This window comes from Diospyros lotus, chromosome 6 (assembly GCF_014633365.1).
Source record: "Diospyros lotus cultivar Yz01 chromosome 6, ASM1463336v1, whole genome shotgun sequence".
NCBI lineage: Eukaryota > Viridiplantae > Streptophyta > Magnoliopsida > Ericales > Ebenaceae > Diospyros > Diospyros lotus.
In genome coordinates this window covers 9,857,095-9,877,734 of record NC_068343.1, presented here as the reverse complement: position 1 = coordinate 9,877,734, position 20,640 = coordinate 9,857,095, and the positions used below count along the sequence as shown (strand labels likewise).

General features: G+C 36.2%; 3 protein-coding genes across 14 annotated transcripts in view; all 3 read right to left on the bottom strand.

Moving 5' to 3' along the window:
• The window catches only part of LOC127805041 (uncharacterized), a 28,443-nt gene extending 19,346 nt beyond the window's left edge, over positions 1-9,097 (bottom strand). For 6 of the 11 annotated variants that reach the window (XR_008023797.1, XR_008023799.1, XR_008023800.1 and 3 more), the window contains exons 1-3: positions 8,949-9,097; positions 7,318-8,063; positions 6,374-6,802 (exon numbers count right to left, since the gene is read on the bottom strand). Coding sequence is in view for 3 of the 11 variants with exons in the window: in XM_052342212.1 (XP_052198172.1) it covers positions 6,374-6,802; positions 7,318-8,059 (1,171 nt within the window). In the remaining 8 variants the exon portion in view is untranslated. Of the gene's footprint in view, positions 1-5,540; positions 5,581-6,373; positions 6,803-7,317; positions 8,082-8,723; positions 8,873-8,948 lie in introns of those variants that run through there. The other 5 variants (XM_052342214.1, XM_052342213.1, XR_008023802.1 and 2 more) reach the window with 4 other exon arrangements.
• Positions 9,098-11,307: 2,210 nt separating this feature from the next.
• LOC127803304 (uncharacterized) lies at positions 11,308-11,939 on the bottom strand. The gene has a single exon (XM_052339429.1). It carries the CDS (start codon positions 11,892-11,894, stop codon positions 11,541-11,543), a length of 354 nt encoding a protein of 117 aa, XP_052195389.1. The 5' UTR covers positions 11,895-11,939; the 3' UTR covers positions 11,308-11,540.
• A 933-nt stretch (positions 11,940-12,872) lies between these two features.
• LOC127803174 (pentatricopeptide repeat-containing protein At5g66500, mitochondrial) lies at positions 12,873-15,827 on the bottom strand. 2 transcript variants are annotated; one of them, XM_052339231.1, is made up of 2 exons: positions 13,649-15,826; positions 12,873-13,531 (listed from the first exon to the last, which is right to left on the bottom strand). In XM_052339231.1, exons 1-2 carry the CDS (start codon positions 15,262-15,264, stop codon positions 13,516-13,518), a joined length of 1,632 nt encoding a protein of 543 aa, XP_052195191.1. In that variant the 5' UTR covers positions 15,265-15,826; the 3' UTR covers positions 12,873-13,515. The 2 variants fall into 2 exon arrangements, with proteins under 2 accessions (XP_052195191.1, XP_052195190.1); XM_052339230.1 differs by having other exon boundaries at positions 12,880-13,035; positions 13,649-15,827.
• Positions 15,828-20,640: the final 4,813 nt, after the last annotated feature.

Sequence of the window (20,640 nt, the reverse complement as noted above, 5' to 3'; positions counted from 1 at the left end):
TTTTGTCTTATGGTGGAGCAAATATGGGAGAACTAGCAAGCATCCTAGGGTATTTGGATGTTGATTATACTACTGATTTAGATAGAAGAAGATCCACAACCAGGTATGTATTTAAGTTGTGGAATTCTACTATCAGTTGAAAATCAAGTCTCCAACATGTGGTGGCTTTATCTACAACTAAGACAGAATATATAGCAGCATCTGAAGCTATAAAAGAGGCTATGTGGTTAAAAGGCCTAATCAATGAGCTCCTAGGGATTGTAGTAGATGCCACTCTGATGTGTGATAATCAAAGCGCCATTCACTTGTCTAAGAACCAAACATACCATGAAACGACAAAACACATAGATGTGCGACACCACTTTATTAGGGAAATAATAGAGAAACAAGATGTAAAGATAACTAAAGTTGCAGGTGATGAGAATGTGGCTTGACATGTTCACAAAGGTTGTACCTATTGCAAAGCTAAAGTATTGGATAAAGCTACTGCAGGTAGTTCAAGATGCTGAATAAAGAAGAGCTTGGCGAGAATAGAAGGGTGCAGGTATCTGTCCTAAGGAAGCCTAATCAAATGCAAATGGGTGGAGAATTTGTTAAAGCATTTGCCTTAGATTAGTCTTGAGGCTCGGGAGAAAAAAGAAACAGAAAAAGATGCAGGTATCAAAGGGTTTCTAGAAGACCGTTAGACTGTCAATTACATATTGTAACGGTAACCGCCACATGTATAAGGTAGCTATCGATTCTGTCCTTGTAAGTTTGCCCTCTACGGTTTATAAATAGAGGGTCAGGGATCTCATTCAATACATTGATTTTCATTCTATCTTGAGAGAAAGAGTATGTGTTGTGTATTTGAGAGGAAAGTGTGTATAGCTTTGTAATCTCCAAGATTAGACAGCTTGTGTATAGGGTTGTGTGAGAGTGTAGTACATGTAATTTGTTCATGTGTTTTTCAAGATAGTGAAGAGAAAGACCCTTATCAGTCTAGACGTAGGTTCTCCCAAAAGGAGATCCGAACCAGGATAAATCTCCTTTGTCTCGTGTGTGTGTGTTGAATTCTTTGTTGTTTCTTGTTTCCTAAATTTTGTCCTTTTTTTTTTTGTGTGAGTGAGCGTGCAATTCTTGAGGGATATCCTAGAGTGTGTAAGGGAGGGAATTGTTTCAACAGCAAACAATAGGAGGAGCGACAAGGCCTTCAATGAGGGAGACATGGTCTTTCTAAGGGTGAAAAGATTCCTACAACATTCTTTTTCGGCCACCCCCGCATCTAAGCTAAGCCCTAAATACTTTGGACCATTTCCTATAGTGGCCAAGGTAGGGAAGGTAGCTTACAAATTGCAATTGCTGGAGGGAGTACCAACTAACATGGCATTCCATGTGTCATTGCTCAAAAAGTTAGTGGAACCAGATGCAACCATCAGTCCACACCTTCCATAAGTGGAAGAAGATATAGAAGTGGAAGTCGAGCCCCAGGCCATTGTGGATAAGAGAGTGATCTACCAAGATATTGTTCCCCTCACACAAGTCCTAGTACAGTGGACTCACCTACATCCAAACAACACAACATGGGAATACTTACCGGACTTACTAAAGCAATTCCCGCGAGTAGCCCAACCACTATCCTTTCTTAGGGATAAGAAAGCTTCCAAGGGGAGGGGATTGTGACAATCCTAGGGGTATATGGGGTATATTTGTAATTGGGATCCTATAGGATAAGTTTTTGTACTAAGAGGTTGAGGACTTAGGCTGCTTGTACCTTTTCGGTTAAGTAGTTACAACTAAAAGGAGGAGCCTATAAAAGGGCTGTGTGTAAGAGGATGGGAATTGTGTGAAAATATACAAATTCTTTCCCACTCTTTTTCCTCTCAGAATTCTTCCTCCTTTCAAATTCTCCCTCCCAATTCTACTTCTCTTCTCGGTCCTTATAATTCCAGAATTGGCCTAAGTCTTAGATCGGAGACTTGACATAGCGGAAGTCTTACTAAATTTTTATTTGTCTATTATGTGCATTGATACCACACAATCAAAAGATAATATAAGAAGTTTAATTTATTAAATGTACAATACATATGAGCCACATCATATGCCATTTCAAAGTAGACCCCATATAGTTTAAAAGTGTATTTGAATGTCACTGTGGTTTTCTTCTTTTCCGTAGACCCCACTCATAGTTTTCAAAGGCATGCACAAGCATGAGGCACAGCTCTATCCACCTCATTGAGGCGCTACCTAGGAGCATGAGGTGCATTCCTTGTATGTGTAAGTGTATTAAAAGCCTATTTCTTGTCCATTTCTCATCTTAGATCTTATATCTTGTTGATTTGATCGCATATTCTTGCATATTGGTCAAAGGCAAACCTAGCGGTGTAAGCCGGAGGTTAGCTGGATCTCCCACTCATCTGGATCCTTAGGAGATGATGTTCACTCGCTAGAGAACTACTCATGTCTACGTTCTGCTTCATTTTTGTTTCTTTCTTCTAATTTCTTCGCAATTTAGAAGAAACTAATTTTGTGTTATAATTGTTTTTCACTCTGTGTTCTACTCTTTTTTTTTTTTCCTTCTAATTTCAGTTGTAATTTAGAAGAAATTAATTGCTAAGAAACAAATGTATTCATTGTGTGATCTACTATTTTTTTTTTTTTTGTCTTCTTTTTTTTTTTTTTGGCAATTTTAAAGAAGCTAATTGTTTTTTTGTAACTTTTAGTGTTGTGTGGTCTGTTGTAATTTTTTTTTTCTTTTTTCTAATTGCAAAAGAAATTAGAATAAACTAATTGTTTTCTGCAACGTATTCTACTATAATTTTTTCCTTCCTTTAATCTCTTTTGCAGTTAGAAGAAACTACTTGCAAAAAGAAACTAATTGTTTTTTTGCAGCACTATCAGTTGTGATTACAGAGTTGGTGACTTGACATTTATGATTTTGAGTTTGCATCTGTCTCCTTATAGGTATATATTGAAAAGAATTGTGTATAAGTATTTTATAAACATTTTAAAAAATGTATACCTCATGTGCCCGAGGCTCACGCTTCACCTTGTGCCTAGAGCCTAGGCCCCAAGCACTAATTCATGCCACAGTGCACCTTGTGCCCTTGACAACTATGGCCCCACTCCATTAACTCAAAAGCTCCCATAGAGTCCCTATGGTTTTACTTTAAATTCCACTCAATATGTGTGGTTTTAACCATTTTACACAGACCCCCTATGAGTTACTTTAATTTTTCATAATGCAAATCTAACATCAAAGACGACTTGCTATTGACTTAACGGAAAGGGATTTGTGCAAACAAAGGGAAAACCACAGAGACCTTCAAAGAAATTTTTAAACTTTATGGATTCTTCTTGCAAATGGCCCAAACCATAGGGGGTCTAAGTGCAATTTACCTTTTGAAACTAGTTAAAACAGAAAAAATCAAAACATGATTCACATCCATCTTCTGCCAACAGTCTAAATGAAACTGCTTTATATATATATATATATATATATTGTTAGAATTTGTATTAGTATAGCTGTTAGTTACTGTAAAGGGCAGATTTGTCTGTTAGGAAATGTTTTTTATTCTTATGTTTTATGTGTTTAGAATATAATGGAAATATCTTTTAGGTTATTTCCGATTAAGCCTTGTATTTCCTTTTATTGCATTTCAGTCCTTAAGTAGTAACTGTCTCTATCTTTTATAAATAGTGGCGGATAGGTTCTGTTGAAGGTAGGAGAGAATCCTTCTATTGTATTCGCACATAGGAGTTGGCGAATTGAGAGAGAGCTAGCGCTTGGTCCTTGTTTTCGTTGAGAGAGGCTATTGATTATTAGCCTAAGTGTGTGCGAGGAAGAGATTAGAGAGGAAGAGCTGTATTCTTGTTTCTTTGATAGTAGATTCTGTCGGCATCATCTGGCAGTCTAGATGTAGGGCAACTTCTTGCCCGAACCAGGATAAGTCTTCTTGTTCTTTACTGTTGTTGCTTGTTATTCTGATCTGTTTTACATTTCTTTTGTTTCTATCTCTATCGAGTAAGTGTTTGGGTGTGAGAGAGTGTTTAATTGTGTGAGGAATCAGATCTGAGACTCAACATATATATATATATATATATATAGACAAACACAAATTATGAAACAACAAACTCATAATTTTGATACCTTGGCCTAGTGGCAAAAAAACAAGAACATGTTTCGTGCTTTTCTATAGATATTAAGGTGTTGAACCACAAAAGGGTGAAGCTGACAACCAATACAATGGAGATGTGTGCATGTTTCAAGGATTTGTTAGATGCAGAGGATCACCATCAATAAATTAGTACTTCAGACAATTCAAGCCATTCCTGTGTAAAAACCATTGGCTCATCCACAACAAACTACACAAATCCACCAATGCAAGATGAGGCCAATGATGATTAAATTGTGTACAACTTACTTACTAGTTATAAACATTTGTCAAAATTTTGAAAATAACAATAAATTGAGATATTATTCATTTATAAGCCTTGTCACCTTGTGTTAGATAGGTGTATTTTTTTAAATTATGTAGATTATACTTGTAGGATTTATTGTAACCCTTCATTTGTTAACATATTAAAACAATACAAATGACATGAGTAACTGCACACTACATAGATTTTTAGTGTATTATAAGAAAATTAGAATAATTTTTCAATTTTTATAAAAAATAAAAACAAATGGGCTAAGGTAGCCCGTTAGGCCTGTCAAGCCTATGGGTTGCGCTGGGTCAACTCCCTTCCAAAATGGGCATTGCTTTTATAGTGCGGGTTGCCCATTTGACACCTCTATTTAAAGCTAGAAGGGAAGTTTTATTAGACAACTCTGAAGCCATCTTTGTCCCATGGATCAGAATGTGGACCATTAAATATCAACATGTGCAAAATATGATAAAACTAAAATGAGGATGTTATAGTGGATGTGCGACCATCTAGGAAAATATAAAATAAGAAACAAGATTATACATAATAAAGTTGGATTGATGCCTAGTGAAGATAAAATGAGGGAGGTGCAATTAAAATGGTTGGGACATATGAGAAGAAGAAAGATATACACACTTGTGAAGCGAGTAGATGAAATGAAAAGAGTTTGTAACAAAAGGAGAAGGAAAAAAGAAAAGAAAAAAACAATGGTGGAAACTCTTAAACATGATTTAGGGGATATAATGGCCTTACAGAAAATATGGACATGAATAGAGATAAGAGGACCAGAATTAAAGTAGTCAACCCCACCTAGAGGGATCAAGGCTTGTGATTGTTGTGGTGGTTTTTAACTCGCGATAGCTAATGAATAAAAAATTTCAAGTTTGGGGCACACAGTATAAAGAAACATAAATTCATTTCAAAGTGAAAAGATTCACATACCACACAAAAAAGAAGAAGAGAGAGAGAGCAAATCAAAAGAAAAATTTGCTACATGAAATGACTTCCACAAGTATTAAAGAGTTCATAAAGATTTAACTTCATGGTATAACTTCATGGTATAAGTATCATGTGGTAATATATATTATATATGTAGCTATAATATTTTTATGTTTTTTGCATGTTATACATACCACACAGGGAAGAGCCAGGAATTTGTGTCCAGGAGGTCACCTGATAACATATAATGGTAATTTTAATATTATAGAGGTTATTAAGGGTACCCCCATTGGATAAAGGTCTGATAATTTACGCAACTTCATTACAAAAAATTATAAACCAAATTCATAATGAAGTTAAATTATAACAAGAAAAGTGAACAAAGAAACTTTCTACTCTCAACAAATGTGCATAACCAAAGCATGTGTTGCAAATATCTAATTCATATGAATGAAAACTACCATACTAATTTAAAATGGTTGTTTCCCAATAATGTAAATTAAAGTCATATGCAACTTTTTAGCATATATGAAATGAACTTAAAATATCAGAAATAAGGATCTGTGTTAATTCTCTTACTTCCTTCTATACCTGAAGAAAAAACTGTCCACAACACAAATGATTCCATTTGCTAAAAAGCTTTTCCACTTTGATCCTATATTTGAGCTTCTTGTAATTCAGAAATGAAATCAACAAGCTTAATCACTTCAAATGTGTCTTTGAATCTTTGAAATGATTTTTGTCAACAACACCCTATCAGACTTGTATGCAAATACATTATTTGGGACTGGCCACTCCATAATATTTTCAAGTATTTAACAAAGAAACAAGAGAAAATTATTTGTCATTTGAGCTTTTCAAACAAGCAGTCCAAAGATTTCAGCATGACAAATCCCCTCTCAACAATATGTAGCTTACTCAAAATACCAAAGGCCATCATGCATCTGACTATTTATAAACTGAAATATAGCTCGTCAATGAGGAATGAAAGGAGCTGGGATAAAGATTGAAAGGAAAGAAACCTTACCTATAGCTTCCTGGTTCCTCTGGGACATCTCCCTATTCACCACCTCATAGTAATGCAATCTGTCCCATAAACGAGCAATCTCAAAGTTCTTTGACTCCATCAGAGCTTCCATTTCCATCTCAGCCTCAGCCTTAGCAATACCCCTCCCAATGGAATTTGACACAAACCTCACGATATGGAGTTGGCGGCACAGCTCTTCTGCAGGATCCATGCTTGGTTGCTCATCAGTAGCAGCGGGGTCTGCAGGAAGAGTCAATCCTACAAGAGATAACTGCTGCCTAATCCTCAGCCACTGGTTTTGCATATTATGTAGAACTTCTTCTGCTTTCTTCCGCTTTTCTATCTCCATCAACAAATTCAGCCTTATTTCACGCAATTCAGCATTAACATCATGCGGAGGCAGCTGAAATCCACTGTCAGAGGATAACTCTACAGCAAACAAGAGCAGGTAAGCCACCAATATTGTACTAAAGTGTGTGTGTGTGTGTGTAATCATGACAAACAAATTCTGCATGAAAAATTAGGTAGTCAATCATAATTACAATACCTAAAATTTTATGCAAGTTAAAAACGGAAAAAAAGAAAGCTATATTTGAAAGGTATGCCCCAATATTAGACAGTTAATTCTAGGCAAATCCAATTTGGCAATAAATGATTTAGACCAAACACCAATGCATGTGCCTGACAAGTACTATATCTTCATTGACAAGGTAAAACTTCTGATAGGCCATAACTAAAAAAGTTAAAATAAAATAAAATGAAACAAAGATAGCACATGAGCATAATTAATCATATTCAACAAAACAAATACCTGAAGAAATGATATAGAGTATTTAAACTCTAGATAATAGGATATATATACATAATAAGTAAAGAATAAGTTAAATGCAAACATACATAAACACACACACACACATATATATATAGGAAGAGAAAGCAAGTACCTTCCCAAGCATCAAAAAACTCAGCTACAGGTGTACTTTGACACAGAGACATGTCCAGCCCACCATTGCTCTCAGCCTCAATATGGCTCTTAGCACTCATTGACTCTTGCGGCTCAAGAAAATCTTCAAGCTCAGCACCTCCCTCCAAACTGAATTCGACAGCCTCTATTGGACTAGTTTGCACGGTCAAAGCATTTTGTGTAGCAAAACTTCGGCTCAAGTTGCTGCTTCCAACTTCTCCATTGCCAATAGCATTTACATGATCCACTTCAACAGGGCTAGTAACAGCAGGACTAATATCCTTGACCAAGTCAGCAGCCTCCTTTTCTGCAGTGTTTGCATTTTCATTTCCTTTATTTTCCTCTAGAGCTTTCTTCCGAGCACCAACATCATCCTCAGAGAAACGTTTGAGAAGGCGTGGCCCACGACGCTTGTGATTGATGATGTAAGGTGAGGGGGGAAAGGAGGATGGAGAATCAGGGAGCGGTGTTGACTCAGGGGTGGCATAGAGTGCTGGCGTTATCTGAGTCCAGTGATGTTTCTTATCTATTGTTGTTGTTGATGTACTATTTCTCCTCTCAAGCTTTGAATTGGAAGTATTTATTCCCTCATCTGTATTTGTACTAGGCATATCGTTTCTCCTCGGCAGCCTAGAATCGGAAATATTCTTCTTAGTCATCATGGATTTTGAAGTCCCTGGTTCAATCAACCTATCCAAAGCTATTGCTGTGAATGTCGGCATGACTCTGCGCCATCAAACAAATCTAACTAATTTTTAAAGTGCAACCAACTTAATCACCCTTAGTGGCAAATCACATGCAGTAAACAAAACATGACAAGCACAACAAATTAAGCTCTGCAAAAAGTTACAGAAGAAAGAAAATAAACAATAACTTGTTTGTCCCTAAAATCGAGAATTTACTAATTGAATTAGCTCATTTATTCATGGAAGGGAAAATTTGAAGGAAGTCAAAAGGCCATAGATTTTTTTTTTAAAAGAAAAATAAAATAAAAAGTAAGCCTAGAAATTATGATCATGATTTGATGATCGACAAACTAGAGCTTTTGTAACTGATCCTATCTAATGGGATTAAGGTTTTGTTGCTGCTGCTGTTGTTGCTATAAACTTTTCATGCTTAGTACTTTCTACAACAACATTATACAAGCCTTTGTTGCATAGGAATTCAACAAAATATTTCAACATGCGCTGACATTAATCTTGAATTAACTCTTGCAAGTAACTGAGAACCTGCACATAAAACTCGATTTGAATTCTTGACATAAAGAAATCAAGCAAAAAGAAAGCTAGAGCACGGGAAGTAGAAAGAAGAGTAAATAAACAAAAGGCGTGGAAAGGAAGGTATGAAAATCCAAATTGGAATCTCCGAAAGGACTGCAGACTTTACTTCGATCCGAATTCAAAACCCCAGCGGCACCCCACGTTAAAGGAAGATCCTAACGAGCTCTTTTATCCATCAGAGGAACATATTCATGAGCTAACAAACCAATTCGAATCTCAATCGTCCGGGGAACCCCGAACGAATCCATCGAAACGAACAAATTCACGAGAGAAACAGGAAGACACAGTCAGGGTGAAGATCGAAAGGAATGGACAATCCACACGAGCTCACCTTTGGGCGTGAAGGAAGATGGAGTGGAAACCCTAAGCTGCGAAAGGATCAGGAGACGGATGAACGGAATTCGCGGGAAGCGGGCATCGTGGTGGTTTCGTTGGCGTTGGCGTTGGCGATAATTCTGAGATTCGGGAGGGTTTCGTTTTGTTTCTTCTTTTCGTCTTCTCCAAGACCCTTGGAAGAGGAAAGACGCACGCAGCCCATCCCAGGTGCTTTCTAACGTCACGCCATGGGCTCTCGATCTCTCTGGCTGTGATGGGGGCCACCTTTATCACCGCAGCCCAATTATCTGTTGCGTCTATTTTCTATTTTCTATTTTCTATTACGAGAGCGGTTTACCTGTTAATATAATATATATGTATATATATAACTTGGGTAATTTTATTAATTAATTAATAATAAATACTTCAACATTCATTCAATCAATCAATATAATTGGTTAATATTTTAGAATGAGATTCAACTTGGTTGATTAAGTCCAATTTAGGTTGAGTTTGATCTTTATTTTAAAATTATTATATTCAAATTTTGACTAAAACTTAAAATGCTGTTAGCGTTATTCTTGAGCTTTTTAATTGTCAAAATTATTAAGCTATTAAAATGCAGTTGAAGCAATCAAATATTCTACTTCAACTACACCTATTTTGTTGGTGCAAAGAGGATGGGTATTTGTTGGTTAACCATTTCATTCTTTCAAAGAACGTGTACTATATTTTATTTTTAACTTTTAAAATTAAGAATTGTAAACTTTCAATTTTAGTTTTTGTTTTTATTTTTATTTTTTTTTGTTAAAAAAATAAAAATTAAGTAGATTGTTCAATAATAATATTGTTACTTTCAAAATTTTGAAAAATAAAAATTTAAACAAGTTGTTTTGTGTAAAATGAGATTAAATCGAGAGTTAGAAATAAGTTGAATAATACATAACAATTGAATCTTGATTTATTAGTTAAGCTTAGAGATGACAAATGAGTTGACATGCACCACCTAAAATTTATAATATTATTTATGATAGTAATTATCTTAAAAATTAGAGTATGATTAATTTATAAGAAATTATGCTCTTATCGGTTGATGATAATACATAATGTTTTGAAATTTTAATCAATCAATAAAATTACTTTATAAATTAAAAATAAAATACATATAACCTAAAAATATATTTATTACAACTAAATTATTATTTTTAATACAATAATTAATATTAAAAAAATAAAGTTGGACGCGGAGGAGCATGATATGTTATGGTATGGATGAGCAGTGTGATTGTTAAGAAAAGCATAAAAGGCGAGCAACCAATTGCAAAAGTACCGAGTCTATTGAGCTATATAATAATTTTAAAATAAAGATTTAAAATTACTTTTAGTCTAGATTCAGGCATATATTTAAATCATAAAAAATTTAAAATTTCACAAAAAAAAAAAAATTCTGAAATATAAATCTTATAGATCATGAAGCGAAAACAAAAAGTTTACTTTAAATTATCTAATAATAATCACAATACCAACCACGCTTTATCTTAAATAGATACAAAAATTCATTTTTTCACTATTGGAGTTATTGTCTAAGTAGTAGGTGACATTGGTGAACTCAAAGTATTAAATTTGAGTTTCATGAGTCTCAATTATGAACAAGGGCAAGAAGGATACGATTGTGTGTTTACATCCAAATAAATAGAATCTTTTTTTTTTATATATATTATAAATAGAGTGTTTACAGTGTATAATAATCATTATTTAGATTAGTCAAGATTGAATAGTTTTTAATTTTTTTTTTTTTTTTTTTTTTTTGCAAAACCATTATAGCGATAGGGTTTTATGATTTGTTTATAGAAAACTGCAACTAATAGATTATCCTTTGTGATGTGATTATGGACTTAAACATTGAAGACAAATCACATTAAATTTGTGTGTCACTTTATTTTAAATTTTGTGTGTGATGTGTGTGCCATAGATAATCAAGAGAATTATGTGGTTGAATCCATCAATCCCTCATGGCTCACAATTCTTTTCAGAATTCATGAGGTAAGGCAACACCTAGGTGTCACCTACAAATCTAATAACACTATTAATCCCTTGATGCCTCAAAACAAAACATTGCATAGCCACATTAAAATTGGTATATCGTTAGGGCATATTTGCCCGGAGCAAGCGAACGAAAAGTATTATTTGATTGAGATGATCAATGTTGGGCTACCATTTGATTGAGATTCTTTATTTCCTTTAAGCTAGCTTCAACAAACGAAGCCCCTGCTATGCTTAACATCTCTGATACTTGGGGGAATTAGAGATCCCATCTTCTTCATCCAGACACTTGAAATTAAGATAGTTCATTAGGTTAAAACTCAAGGTTCAAATTAAAATAAAATATTATGCGTCTCTGTGATTGAAGTAATTTTCAGAATCGATTTGATTTCAAACATTTCAATCTACATACCCAGCGTAGCCATGATTGTTCTAGCTGTCAACCAGAGTTGATTACTGTCCAGATTGGTAACACGAAACGAACAACAAATTCTTAAGTTAAACATCCACTTTATTGGCCAATTTTAATGCAACAACTAACACACAGTGCAAAATTCAAAATCCTTCAAGCGTAGTACATTACAGGCGCATTTGAATTCACGTCCCACGATCCCCCTTCCTTCAAGTACTCCATGTACCTCGCAAATTCCGGCTTCGCTGTCGCCGCCTTCTTCCGCCGCTTGTCCACAAACAGGCTGAACAGCGGGTGGATCTTGCTCACCTTCTTCGCCTGCTTCGCCGGAGAGTTGGCCGGAGCTTTGGGCTGATCTCGAGTTGATTTTCTAAGTGAACCGAGAAATTTAGCCGGCGAGCTCGTGACCCTCTTCAACTTCGCCTCCAAAACAGCAGCCGACGACGGCTCCTCGCCCAGCCGCTCGTACCCCCTGCTGCTTGCTCTTCTGCTCAAAGCCCTCAACATGTCTGCTTATGCCTCTGCAAAGCCGGCCCGCAATTTAACTTGCAATTGATCTTTCGAGGTCCCTTCATATGTTCCGATGGCTTATCTTGGATTTGACTGCTTTGATTTGTCTTCTTGCGTATTTTTTTTTTTTTAAAACTGTTTAATGGCAACTTATTCTTCATGTGTGGTTGAATTGGTCGTTTGAAGGATTCCCAAAGCAACCCGGCCTTATAAAACAATTAGGTTCATGGACTTTTCTTGTTTGACTTCTTGGCGCGAACTCAGCAGCCGCGTGTTATTATCAACCGTTCAAGAAGAATATATATCAGCCTTCTATCAACTAAATGGGTACTAGCACGCTGTGTTGCATTATATTACACAATAACCGTCTGAAACCAACCACGTAAAATATCACCAGTACTAAATAAATGTTTTAACTAATTCTGACCAGAATTTTAGATTTCTCCAGCCACTGGTATCATCATAGGTAAATGTTTGGGAGGACTATCCAATACTTAATTAAGGGAGAAGAATGCTAGAGTTTAGTGAGAGAATTAATTAATAGTCTCTACTTAATAAGAGCTTATACAATAACGGTGACTTGATCATTGTACGAGTTTTTGATTCTTGAATCTCCGAATGATCATTACCTATTCAAGTTATGATATATATTGATTGTCCTATCCCATATTTATGAATTATGATTATTTTTTATTAATTTGTTATAATAAATGTTAGTTTTCTTATTTTATATTTAAAAATTATGATTCTGTTATGATAAATGTTGATTCTTTTTTCATATTCATGAATTATGATTCTCGAGATTACAGCCCTTGTATGATTTCTCGTCGCTCGTGTTATCAATTTTAATAGAGAAAGTAAATCGTATGTAGAAATTTTATCTCAATTAAACTCACAACTTAGTGAATCTCAATTTATCATGATCAAATAACTTGACTTGTGTCATAAATTATGATTCTCTCGAATTAGTTTAGTATTCATTAAATATTTATCTGACGCTTGACGACGGCCTATGAACGCTTGCACCTCTCCCCTTTGGGTGTAAAGTCTACGCGAGTGCTTTGGCAGATTGATTAACAGACCGTCTGCCACATTTCAGCATTGTCAACGAAATAGGTAGACCACGTGTTGCATTATCCTAAACAATAAACAGAGAGAGAATTCAGACGTTTCAATTATGTACACGTGTTGCATTAAATAATGAAGGGCCGCCAAAGACTGCCGATCCCCCATCTAGAAACGTATGAAATCCGGTACTACGGTCGTGGTTGTGCCATGGACCACAATTTGTCTCTCGTTTGGTTCTTTAGTGATCATCGGAAAATTTAAGGAATAGGCACAAATGGGCGAGGACTATGGAGTTAAAGAGCATGGGACCGAAGTTTGTGATAATTTGTCAGACCACCAGCGTCAGTTATAAACTTATAATTGCCCCATGCATGCCATGATCCAACTCGGCGCCATCTGTCTGGTGCTTGGGGATGTTACGTGCCGCTACCTACCTACCATTTGGCTGTTCGCCTTCCCTTCTGATCACGTGGCGGCGGATGACCAATTGCCCAAGCTAGATGAATTAGTTTGTTGATCATTGGTTGGGGATAGTAGGCCACCCACTTGACTAAAAGGAAAGTGAACTGTAGACAATAATCAAAATTACAGTCCAACACTTTATTTGAAGATATTATCATTCATCGAATTAACACAAATAACACATTCTACAAGAATTGAAGTCAAATGAACAGTTAGTTCACCTTAATAGACCGTTGCGATTTTTGTTGGGGCTGGACAGAGTCACCCAGCTATTCCCCGCTTCCTTAGCAATTCCCCTGTCTTTCATGATGGTTCTCAACATATCAACAGAATCCCACCTTCCAATAGCTGCATACAGATTTGATAATGCTACATAATGTGAAGGGTTATTAGGTTCCAACTCAAAGAGCTGCTTTGCAGCAAGTTCGCCTCTTGCCACATCCCGGTTTAGTCGGCAAGCATTCAGTAATGCTGCCCACACTGCTGATGTAGGCTTGACACTATTCTTGACCATGTTATGGAAGAGATACCATGCTTCTTCTATTTGTCCAGTCCGGCCCATTATATCGATGAAACAGGCATAATGCTCTGGACCTGGGCTAACACCGTACTTATCCTGGGACACGGCAAAACAGTCTCGGGCTTGCTCCACAAAACCCGAATGCCCACACGCAGATAAAACAGCAAGTAACGTCAATGAATTAGGCAAAACATTGTTCCCCTCTTCCCCCATTTTGTTGAACAGCTCGAGAGCTTCATTTCCATCCCCATGGCTTCCATGAGCATCTATCATGCTTGTCCAAGAAATTACATCTTTACAAGGGATTTGATCAAAAAGCAAACGGGCATTCGAAATCTTCCCGCATTTTGCATACATGTCCAGCAATACATTGCATAACTGGGTGTCTGAGACAAGGCCCCACCGGATGGCCACCCCATGTATCTGCCTCCCAATCCATAGATCCGAGTTCTCAGAGCAAGCCGCAAGGATGCTAGTAAGCGCAATTATGTTCGGTTTCATGGTACTCATGATGGACATAGCTGCATCATACTTGCGATTTTGGACACACCCAGAAATCAACGAATTACGAATCACATCATCTCCTTGGCAATTCAAATTTCTATAGACTTTAATTGCTTCATCCGCATAACCAACAGTTGAGTAAAAGTCAATCAGAGCAGTGCTCAAAACAACCAAATCACGGCCTATTACAATCACAAGAGCGTGAACTTGCTTACCCTGTTGAAAGGCATTCAAAAAGGTACAAGCTTTAAGCATGGAACACAATGTGAACTCACTGAATTCCACTCTTTCCTTCCTCATTGCCTCGAATACTCCAAGTGCCTTAACAGGGAAGCCATGCAGCAGAAAGGCAGATAACATGGCGTTCCAGGCAACCACATCCTTGAAACCAATCTCATCAAAGACCCGAACCGAGTCACCCAATTGGCCATACTTGGAGTACATGTCAACTAGGGCAGTTTTGGTTATAATCCCTGAATCCAAGCCTAATTTGATCATCAGAGCATGGACTTGCCGGCCGCGGTTGGAGTCTGGAAGAGCCGAACAAGCCCCCAAGACCGGCGTAAACGTATAGGCAGTGAGGTCGGAACGCATGCGGTGAATGTCCACAAACAAATCCCACGCTGCGAGAGGATCGTCGTTGCGAAAATACGAGGCGAGACGGGAATTCAGAGAATAGAGGTCTCTCTGGGACGTTTCCTCGAACAGGTGGTGAGCGTGGACACAGCAGCATTGCCGCTTCACCGTGGCGGCGTCGTTCAAGATACGGTTGAGAACTCTTTTGGCGGGTAGAAAACGACCAAATGGGGACATCAACTGCGAGTATCTGAATGCGGTAAAGCAAACTTTTGTGCTAAGAAACAGAGGAAAAAGAAGAGACGAACCGTTTCATTTTACTGTTCGTTGGTCCAGACCAAGCAACGGAAGAACAAACTTCTTCTTCATACGAATCGTGCTTCTGCTAAAACGCAGGCCATAAAGCGACGCCAACACTACCAAGTTAAACTTCAACTTGAACTAAAAGTGAAAGCCAATCAAAGTTATGGTACAGATGTCGGCACGACAACCGCAATCTCTCATGATGAAGAGGCGCCGCGTCCGTGCTCACTGCTCAGTAGATGTTACTGTAAGAAAGGATGCTTGGCTGCATGACGGTGAGTCCTCAAGAATCGACTCGAATTGGCTGCAACCCTCCTCTCCTGTAACCTCTCGCATGTCGAACTTTTGTGGATGCCTAAAGGATTATTAGAGATTTATGTGAAACCACTTCGATACTTTTTAAGTTGAAGTTGTGACTAAATACAAAAGAGAAAATCGAGCAAAGAAATTGATGCTGGTGAACAAGGCAACATTAAATTGCTTAACCCCCCCCACCCCATCTAAATCGTGATCTTTCCAAATAAATTATCAATTACAGTTTGATAATTTTAAAAACAATCCTGGTGGTTTTATTTGAATTTTAGGTTTCAATAACTGACAAAATCAACTAACTGCCTGAATAAAATTAAGATTTCATTATAAAAATTTATTGTAAGATCAGGTGTTTACTACCACATCAAAATATTAAAAAGTTATTAGTCCCAATATTTTTCACAACAACTACTCATTGCAGTACAATTCAACCATAACTCAAACCAAACTTGGTCTACGCTCAACACATACATGCAACCTATTAAGGCAATCCGATATAAACAATTATCAATAAACGCATGCACACAACAAACATAATAATAATACATAAATAAGCAACACAATACACGCAATAAACAAATAAACCCCCAGAAAAAAAAAATGTAAAATATACCCGCTGGCAAGAGACCTAGCCTCTGCCGATAGGGGACCCAATCATTGCTGGCAGCACAAGCAACAGACCAAACGAGGTGTTGAAGGTTGAAACTTTTGCTGTTGATGGTCAAATGTAATGACTACTATTTTGGTTTGAAGTCTAGATTAATTTGTGAAAAATTGTTGGACAATTCTTCTAGAATGATGTGTCGCTTGTGGAAAAGCAGAAAATCAAGTTAAATTAGGTTGTGTTGTTATAAATTTTAAGGAAGCAAGTTTTGTGCTTTATGATCATGTATGTATATAGTTGTTCTTGATAAATGAAAGAAATGTTTTTTTTGCCTCCTTAGGAAGTTTCATGTCCTTGAGGCAAAGGATGATTCAGTTATCTCAAAAATCCTATCATGAGAAACTCATTAGAAAGTTTCATATGCTTCAGGTAAAGGAAGTTAATGTTCTATTTGCTTAGCATTTGAAGTTATCCCACATTCAATCACGATGTGATGAAAAGAGCATGATAAAATATTTGCTCAGTATTTTTTTTATTCTTATATATAGAGATTTGTACAAACAAGTATTATGATGAAATTTTCTAAATGATTTTTTCAAATATTAGTTTTGAACTATTGGATAAATGAAGCAAAACATTTTCAAAGGCAAAAAATCATGCATGCTCTTTGTAGATTGATGTTTTTGTTTTTGACATGATTTTAATGATGAAATTCAATTGTATTTTATGATGAAAATATTTTATTAATTTTCATTCACTTAGTGCTCTAAATTTCTTTTATATGATTTATTAAGAACTAAACTTAATTTCATCATACAATTAAATGTCAATTTTTTTTTATAAATTTCTTGATTACAATTGAAATATTATGTTTTTATTTGATCAAAATTGTTGGATGAAAATTAAATTCAATGCCAAAATATTTTGTAATAAAATTCTTATGGAATTTTGGAATATTGTGTTTGTTTTTTTATGCAAAAATGTTGATTGAAATTTTTCTTGTTCTGTCGACTAATTTCAAGCAATCTGTTGACAAACAGAATGCTAGTTTTTGATATTTTGTCTTGATTTGTCGATTAACTCATTTAATTTGTCGACTAACTCATTCTCATATGTTGACAGTTTATCTCTGACAGCTTTCAACAGCTAGTTTTTCATTCTCTAACTGCTACAAACGACTAATTTTCACTTGAAGTTCTTGAGATGCTTATAAATACAAATCAAGAATGATCTTGAAGAATAGAATGGATGAAAATGAAGAGATTTGAGCTTACATTTTATACTCATTTGTATTTACATTGATTTAGCTTCATTTTTCTCTCTTTAAGGTTTTGATTTTAATTTATATCAATTCATTCAAGTCTTGTTTGTATTTTGAGAGATCTTGTAACTAAGAGATTTATCTCTGAGATTCTTACTTATTATACAATTCTTGTATTTTCTAGATTTGATAACTACATGACTTATTTGTCTAAATAGGAAGTTTGTATTTTCTTAGCCTATTGCTAGAAGGCCTATTCATAGTGATAGAAGGATTTTTAGTAAATTGGTTTAAAATCCTTAGTGAGGAGATAAGGTAGTGGATTAGGTTTGGTTTAAATCGAACCACTATAAATCTTTTGTGTCATTTATTTTTCTTGCTTTATATTATTTAAGTTTTGCATTTATCATTTTATATGTTTTATGCTTTAAATCCCTAAAACCTCATTTTGATCAAAAAAAATTTAAGTTCTATCATATTTTTTTTTAAATTACTCAATTCACCCCTCTTCTTGGATGTGTGCTATACCATTTCAAACCTATCAAATTTAGCCCATGCTATGAGTATGGCTAGCAGGTTTATGATTAATATGGGAAAAAACCATTGGACAATCGTTAAGTGAATATTTAGGTATTTAAAAAGAAGAATCAATATGGCATTAGTTTATGGTGGAGTTAATTTAGATGTAAAGTCTAATATTCAAGGGTTCATTGATGCTGATTATGCAGCAGGTATAGATAAGAAAAGATCCTCTATAAGATATGTGTTTAAGCTATGAAATTCAACCATTAACTAGAAAATCAATTTACAATTTGTAGCGACTCTCTTCACCATTGAGGCTGAGTATATAACTGTTATTGAAGCGATAAAAGAAGTCTTATGGTTGAAGGGTATAGTAGGTGAACTCTTAGGGAAAAATATTAAAGCTTCTTTAATGTGTGATAGCCAAAGTACTATACACTTATCTAAGAATCAAACTCACAATGAGAGAACTGAGCATATTGATGCGAGATATCATTTTATTAGGGAGATACTTGAAAAAAAAAAGAAGCAGGCCTAATAAAGGTGGTTGGTGAGGATAATGTAGCTGATATATTCACTAAAACAGTGCCTATGGCAAAATTATACCATTGTTTAAGACTCTTCCAGGTTATACTATGTAAATGATTAGTTTTATGCAGGTTCAGATGATGAGCAGCTTGATGAGGGTAGGTTTCACGCAGCAACTCAAGCAAAATGGTGAAAAATTGTTATTCAAGTTTTGCATTGAGTGGCTGAAAATTCTAGAAAGACTCGTATATATTTAGTTTATATATGGTAGTGACAAATTAAGAAATAAAAGGCTAATATGTAAATTTAAAGTGAGGGGTAGATAGGGTATTTATCCAAGTATTCTCTCATTGTAACTAGAGATGGCAAAATGGACCTGGCCCGACGGGCTGGCCCGTTGGGGCTCGGCCCGGGACCGGGCTAGGGCTAGCAGTTTGCTGGCCCATTTAAGGCCGAGCCGATTTATCCCGGCCCGTTTGGCTTGGCGGGCCAAATGGTGGCGGGCCAGGCTGGCCCACTTGGCCCGCCGGCCCGTTAATCGCCCACAAAACCCCCCACCCTCAGCCTCGCCTCTCGCCCTCGCCCTAACCCTCTGCCTCGCCCTCGCCCTCACCCTCGTCTTGCCCTTTGTCATCCTCGCCCTCTGTCGCCCTCGCCCTCGCCCTCTGCCTCGCCCTCACCCTCGTCTCGCCCTCTGTCATCCTCGCCCTCCCCTCGTCTCGCCTTCTGTCATCCTCGCTCTCGCCCTGGCCCGCACCCCTCGCTCTCGCCCTCGCCCTTGCTCGCCCTCGCCCTCGCCCTCGCCCGCGCCCTTGTTTCGCCCTCGCCCCTCGCCCTGGCCCGCGCCCCTCGCTTTTGCCCTCCAGAAATTATGGTATCAAACAAAAAAAAAAATTGGGCGGGCCCGTGGCGGGCCGGGCTAGGGCCAGCAATCTGTTGGCCCGTTTTTAAGCGGGCCACTTGGTGGCGGGCCGGCCCGTTTGCCATCTCTAATTGTAACTCACACCCTTATGTTTATAAATAAAAGGCGTGGGGTAGTCTGTCAAGGGCCTAATAGACTGATCATACTCATTGATTGTAAGAGTTGTAATGTTAGAGAAAAGATAGAGGATATATCTTTGTAATCTTGCAGTGAGGGTTCTTGATTTTTCAGTAAGAATTGTAGAGTGTGTGAGTGATTGATTTTTATATACTGATTTCATCAAGTTTCTAGTGGATTGCTCTCTCTATGAAGGCTAAATGTAGGATTAATTTCAATGAGTCCGAACCAAGATAAATTTCAATGTATATTGTGGTATGATTGCTTTAACCCTATTTTTTTGTCAATATTTTATATTTTATTTATGCTGTATGGTTGAATCGGTGAAAAAGTACATCAAGAGTGTTCAAATTTGTTGGTTTATTAGATAAATTCATAGACCGACCATAGTGCTCCCAATTATAACAAATAATAATTATATATGATTTAACAATTACTACTATTGATTAATTTCTTTCTTTTTATTATTTTTTTTATAGAAATTGGGAACCAGTCTCTATTATTGTTAATGAGAATCTTTGTTAAAGATTGAAAGTTAAAGTTTGTGAATGGATTAGTTGTTGTTGCTTGTTTTTTGTTTATTGGTTTGATTTGGACTTGTAATTTTGATTTGTAACTTTGTTATTTGTTGGTTTGATTGGAGTTGTAATTTGGATTTGTAAGTTTATATTTTGTTTGTTAGTTGTTAGTTTGGTTGAATGTTTAATTTTATATTTGTAATTACGTTTATAATTATTACTGTATCTTGTATGTTTTATATGTATATTTTTTTTATTGTTAAATATTTAATATTGTTTATAGTTTATTTAAGTCCATTAAACTGATTTTTTTTATTGAAATTTATTTAGTTTAAAAAATTCAGTTCAATAATTCAAAACTAATAAATAACTACTTTAAATGACCAAAACGGAGCAAACCAAGAATGGTTGGTTTGAGCGGTTATTAACTAAGGTTGGATTGAATTTGATATAAGAATTTCATAATAAATGTGGTTGAATTGATTATATCCCATAATCGATCCAAATCAAACCGCAAACACCCCTA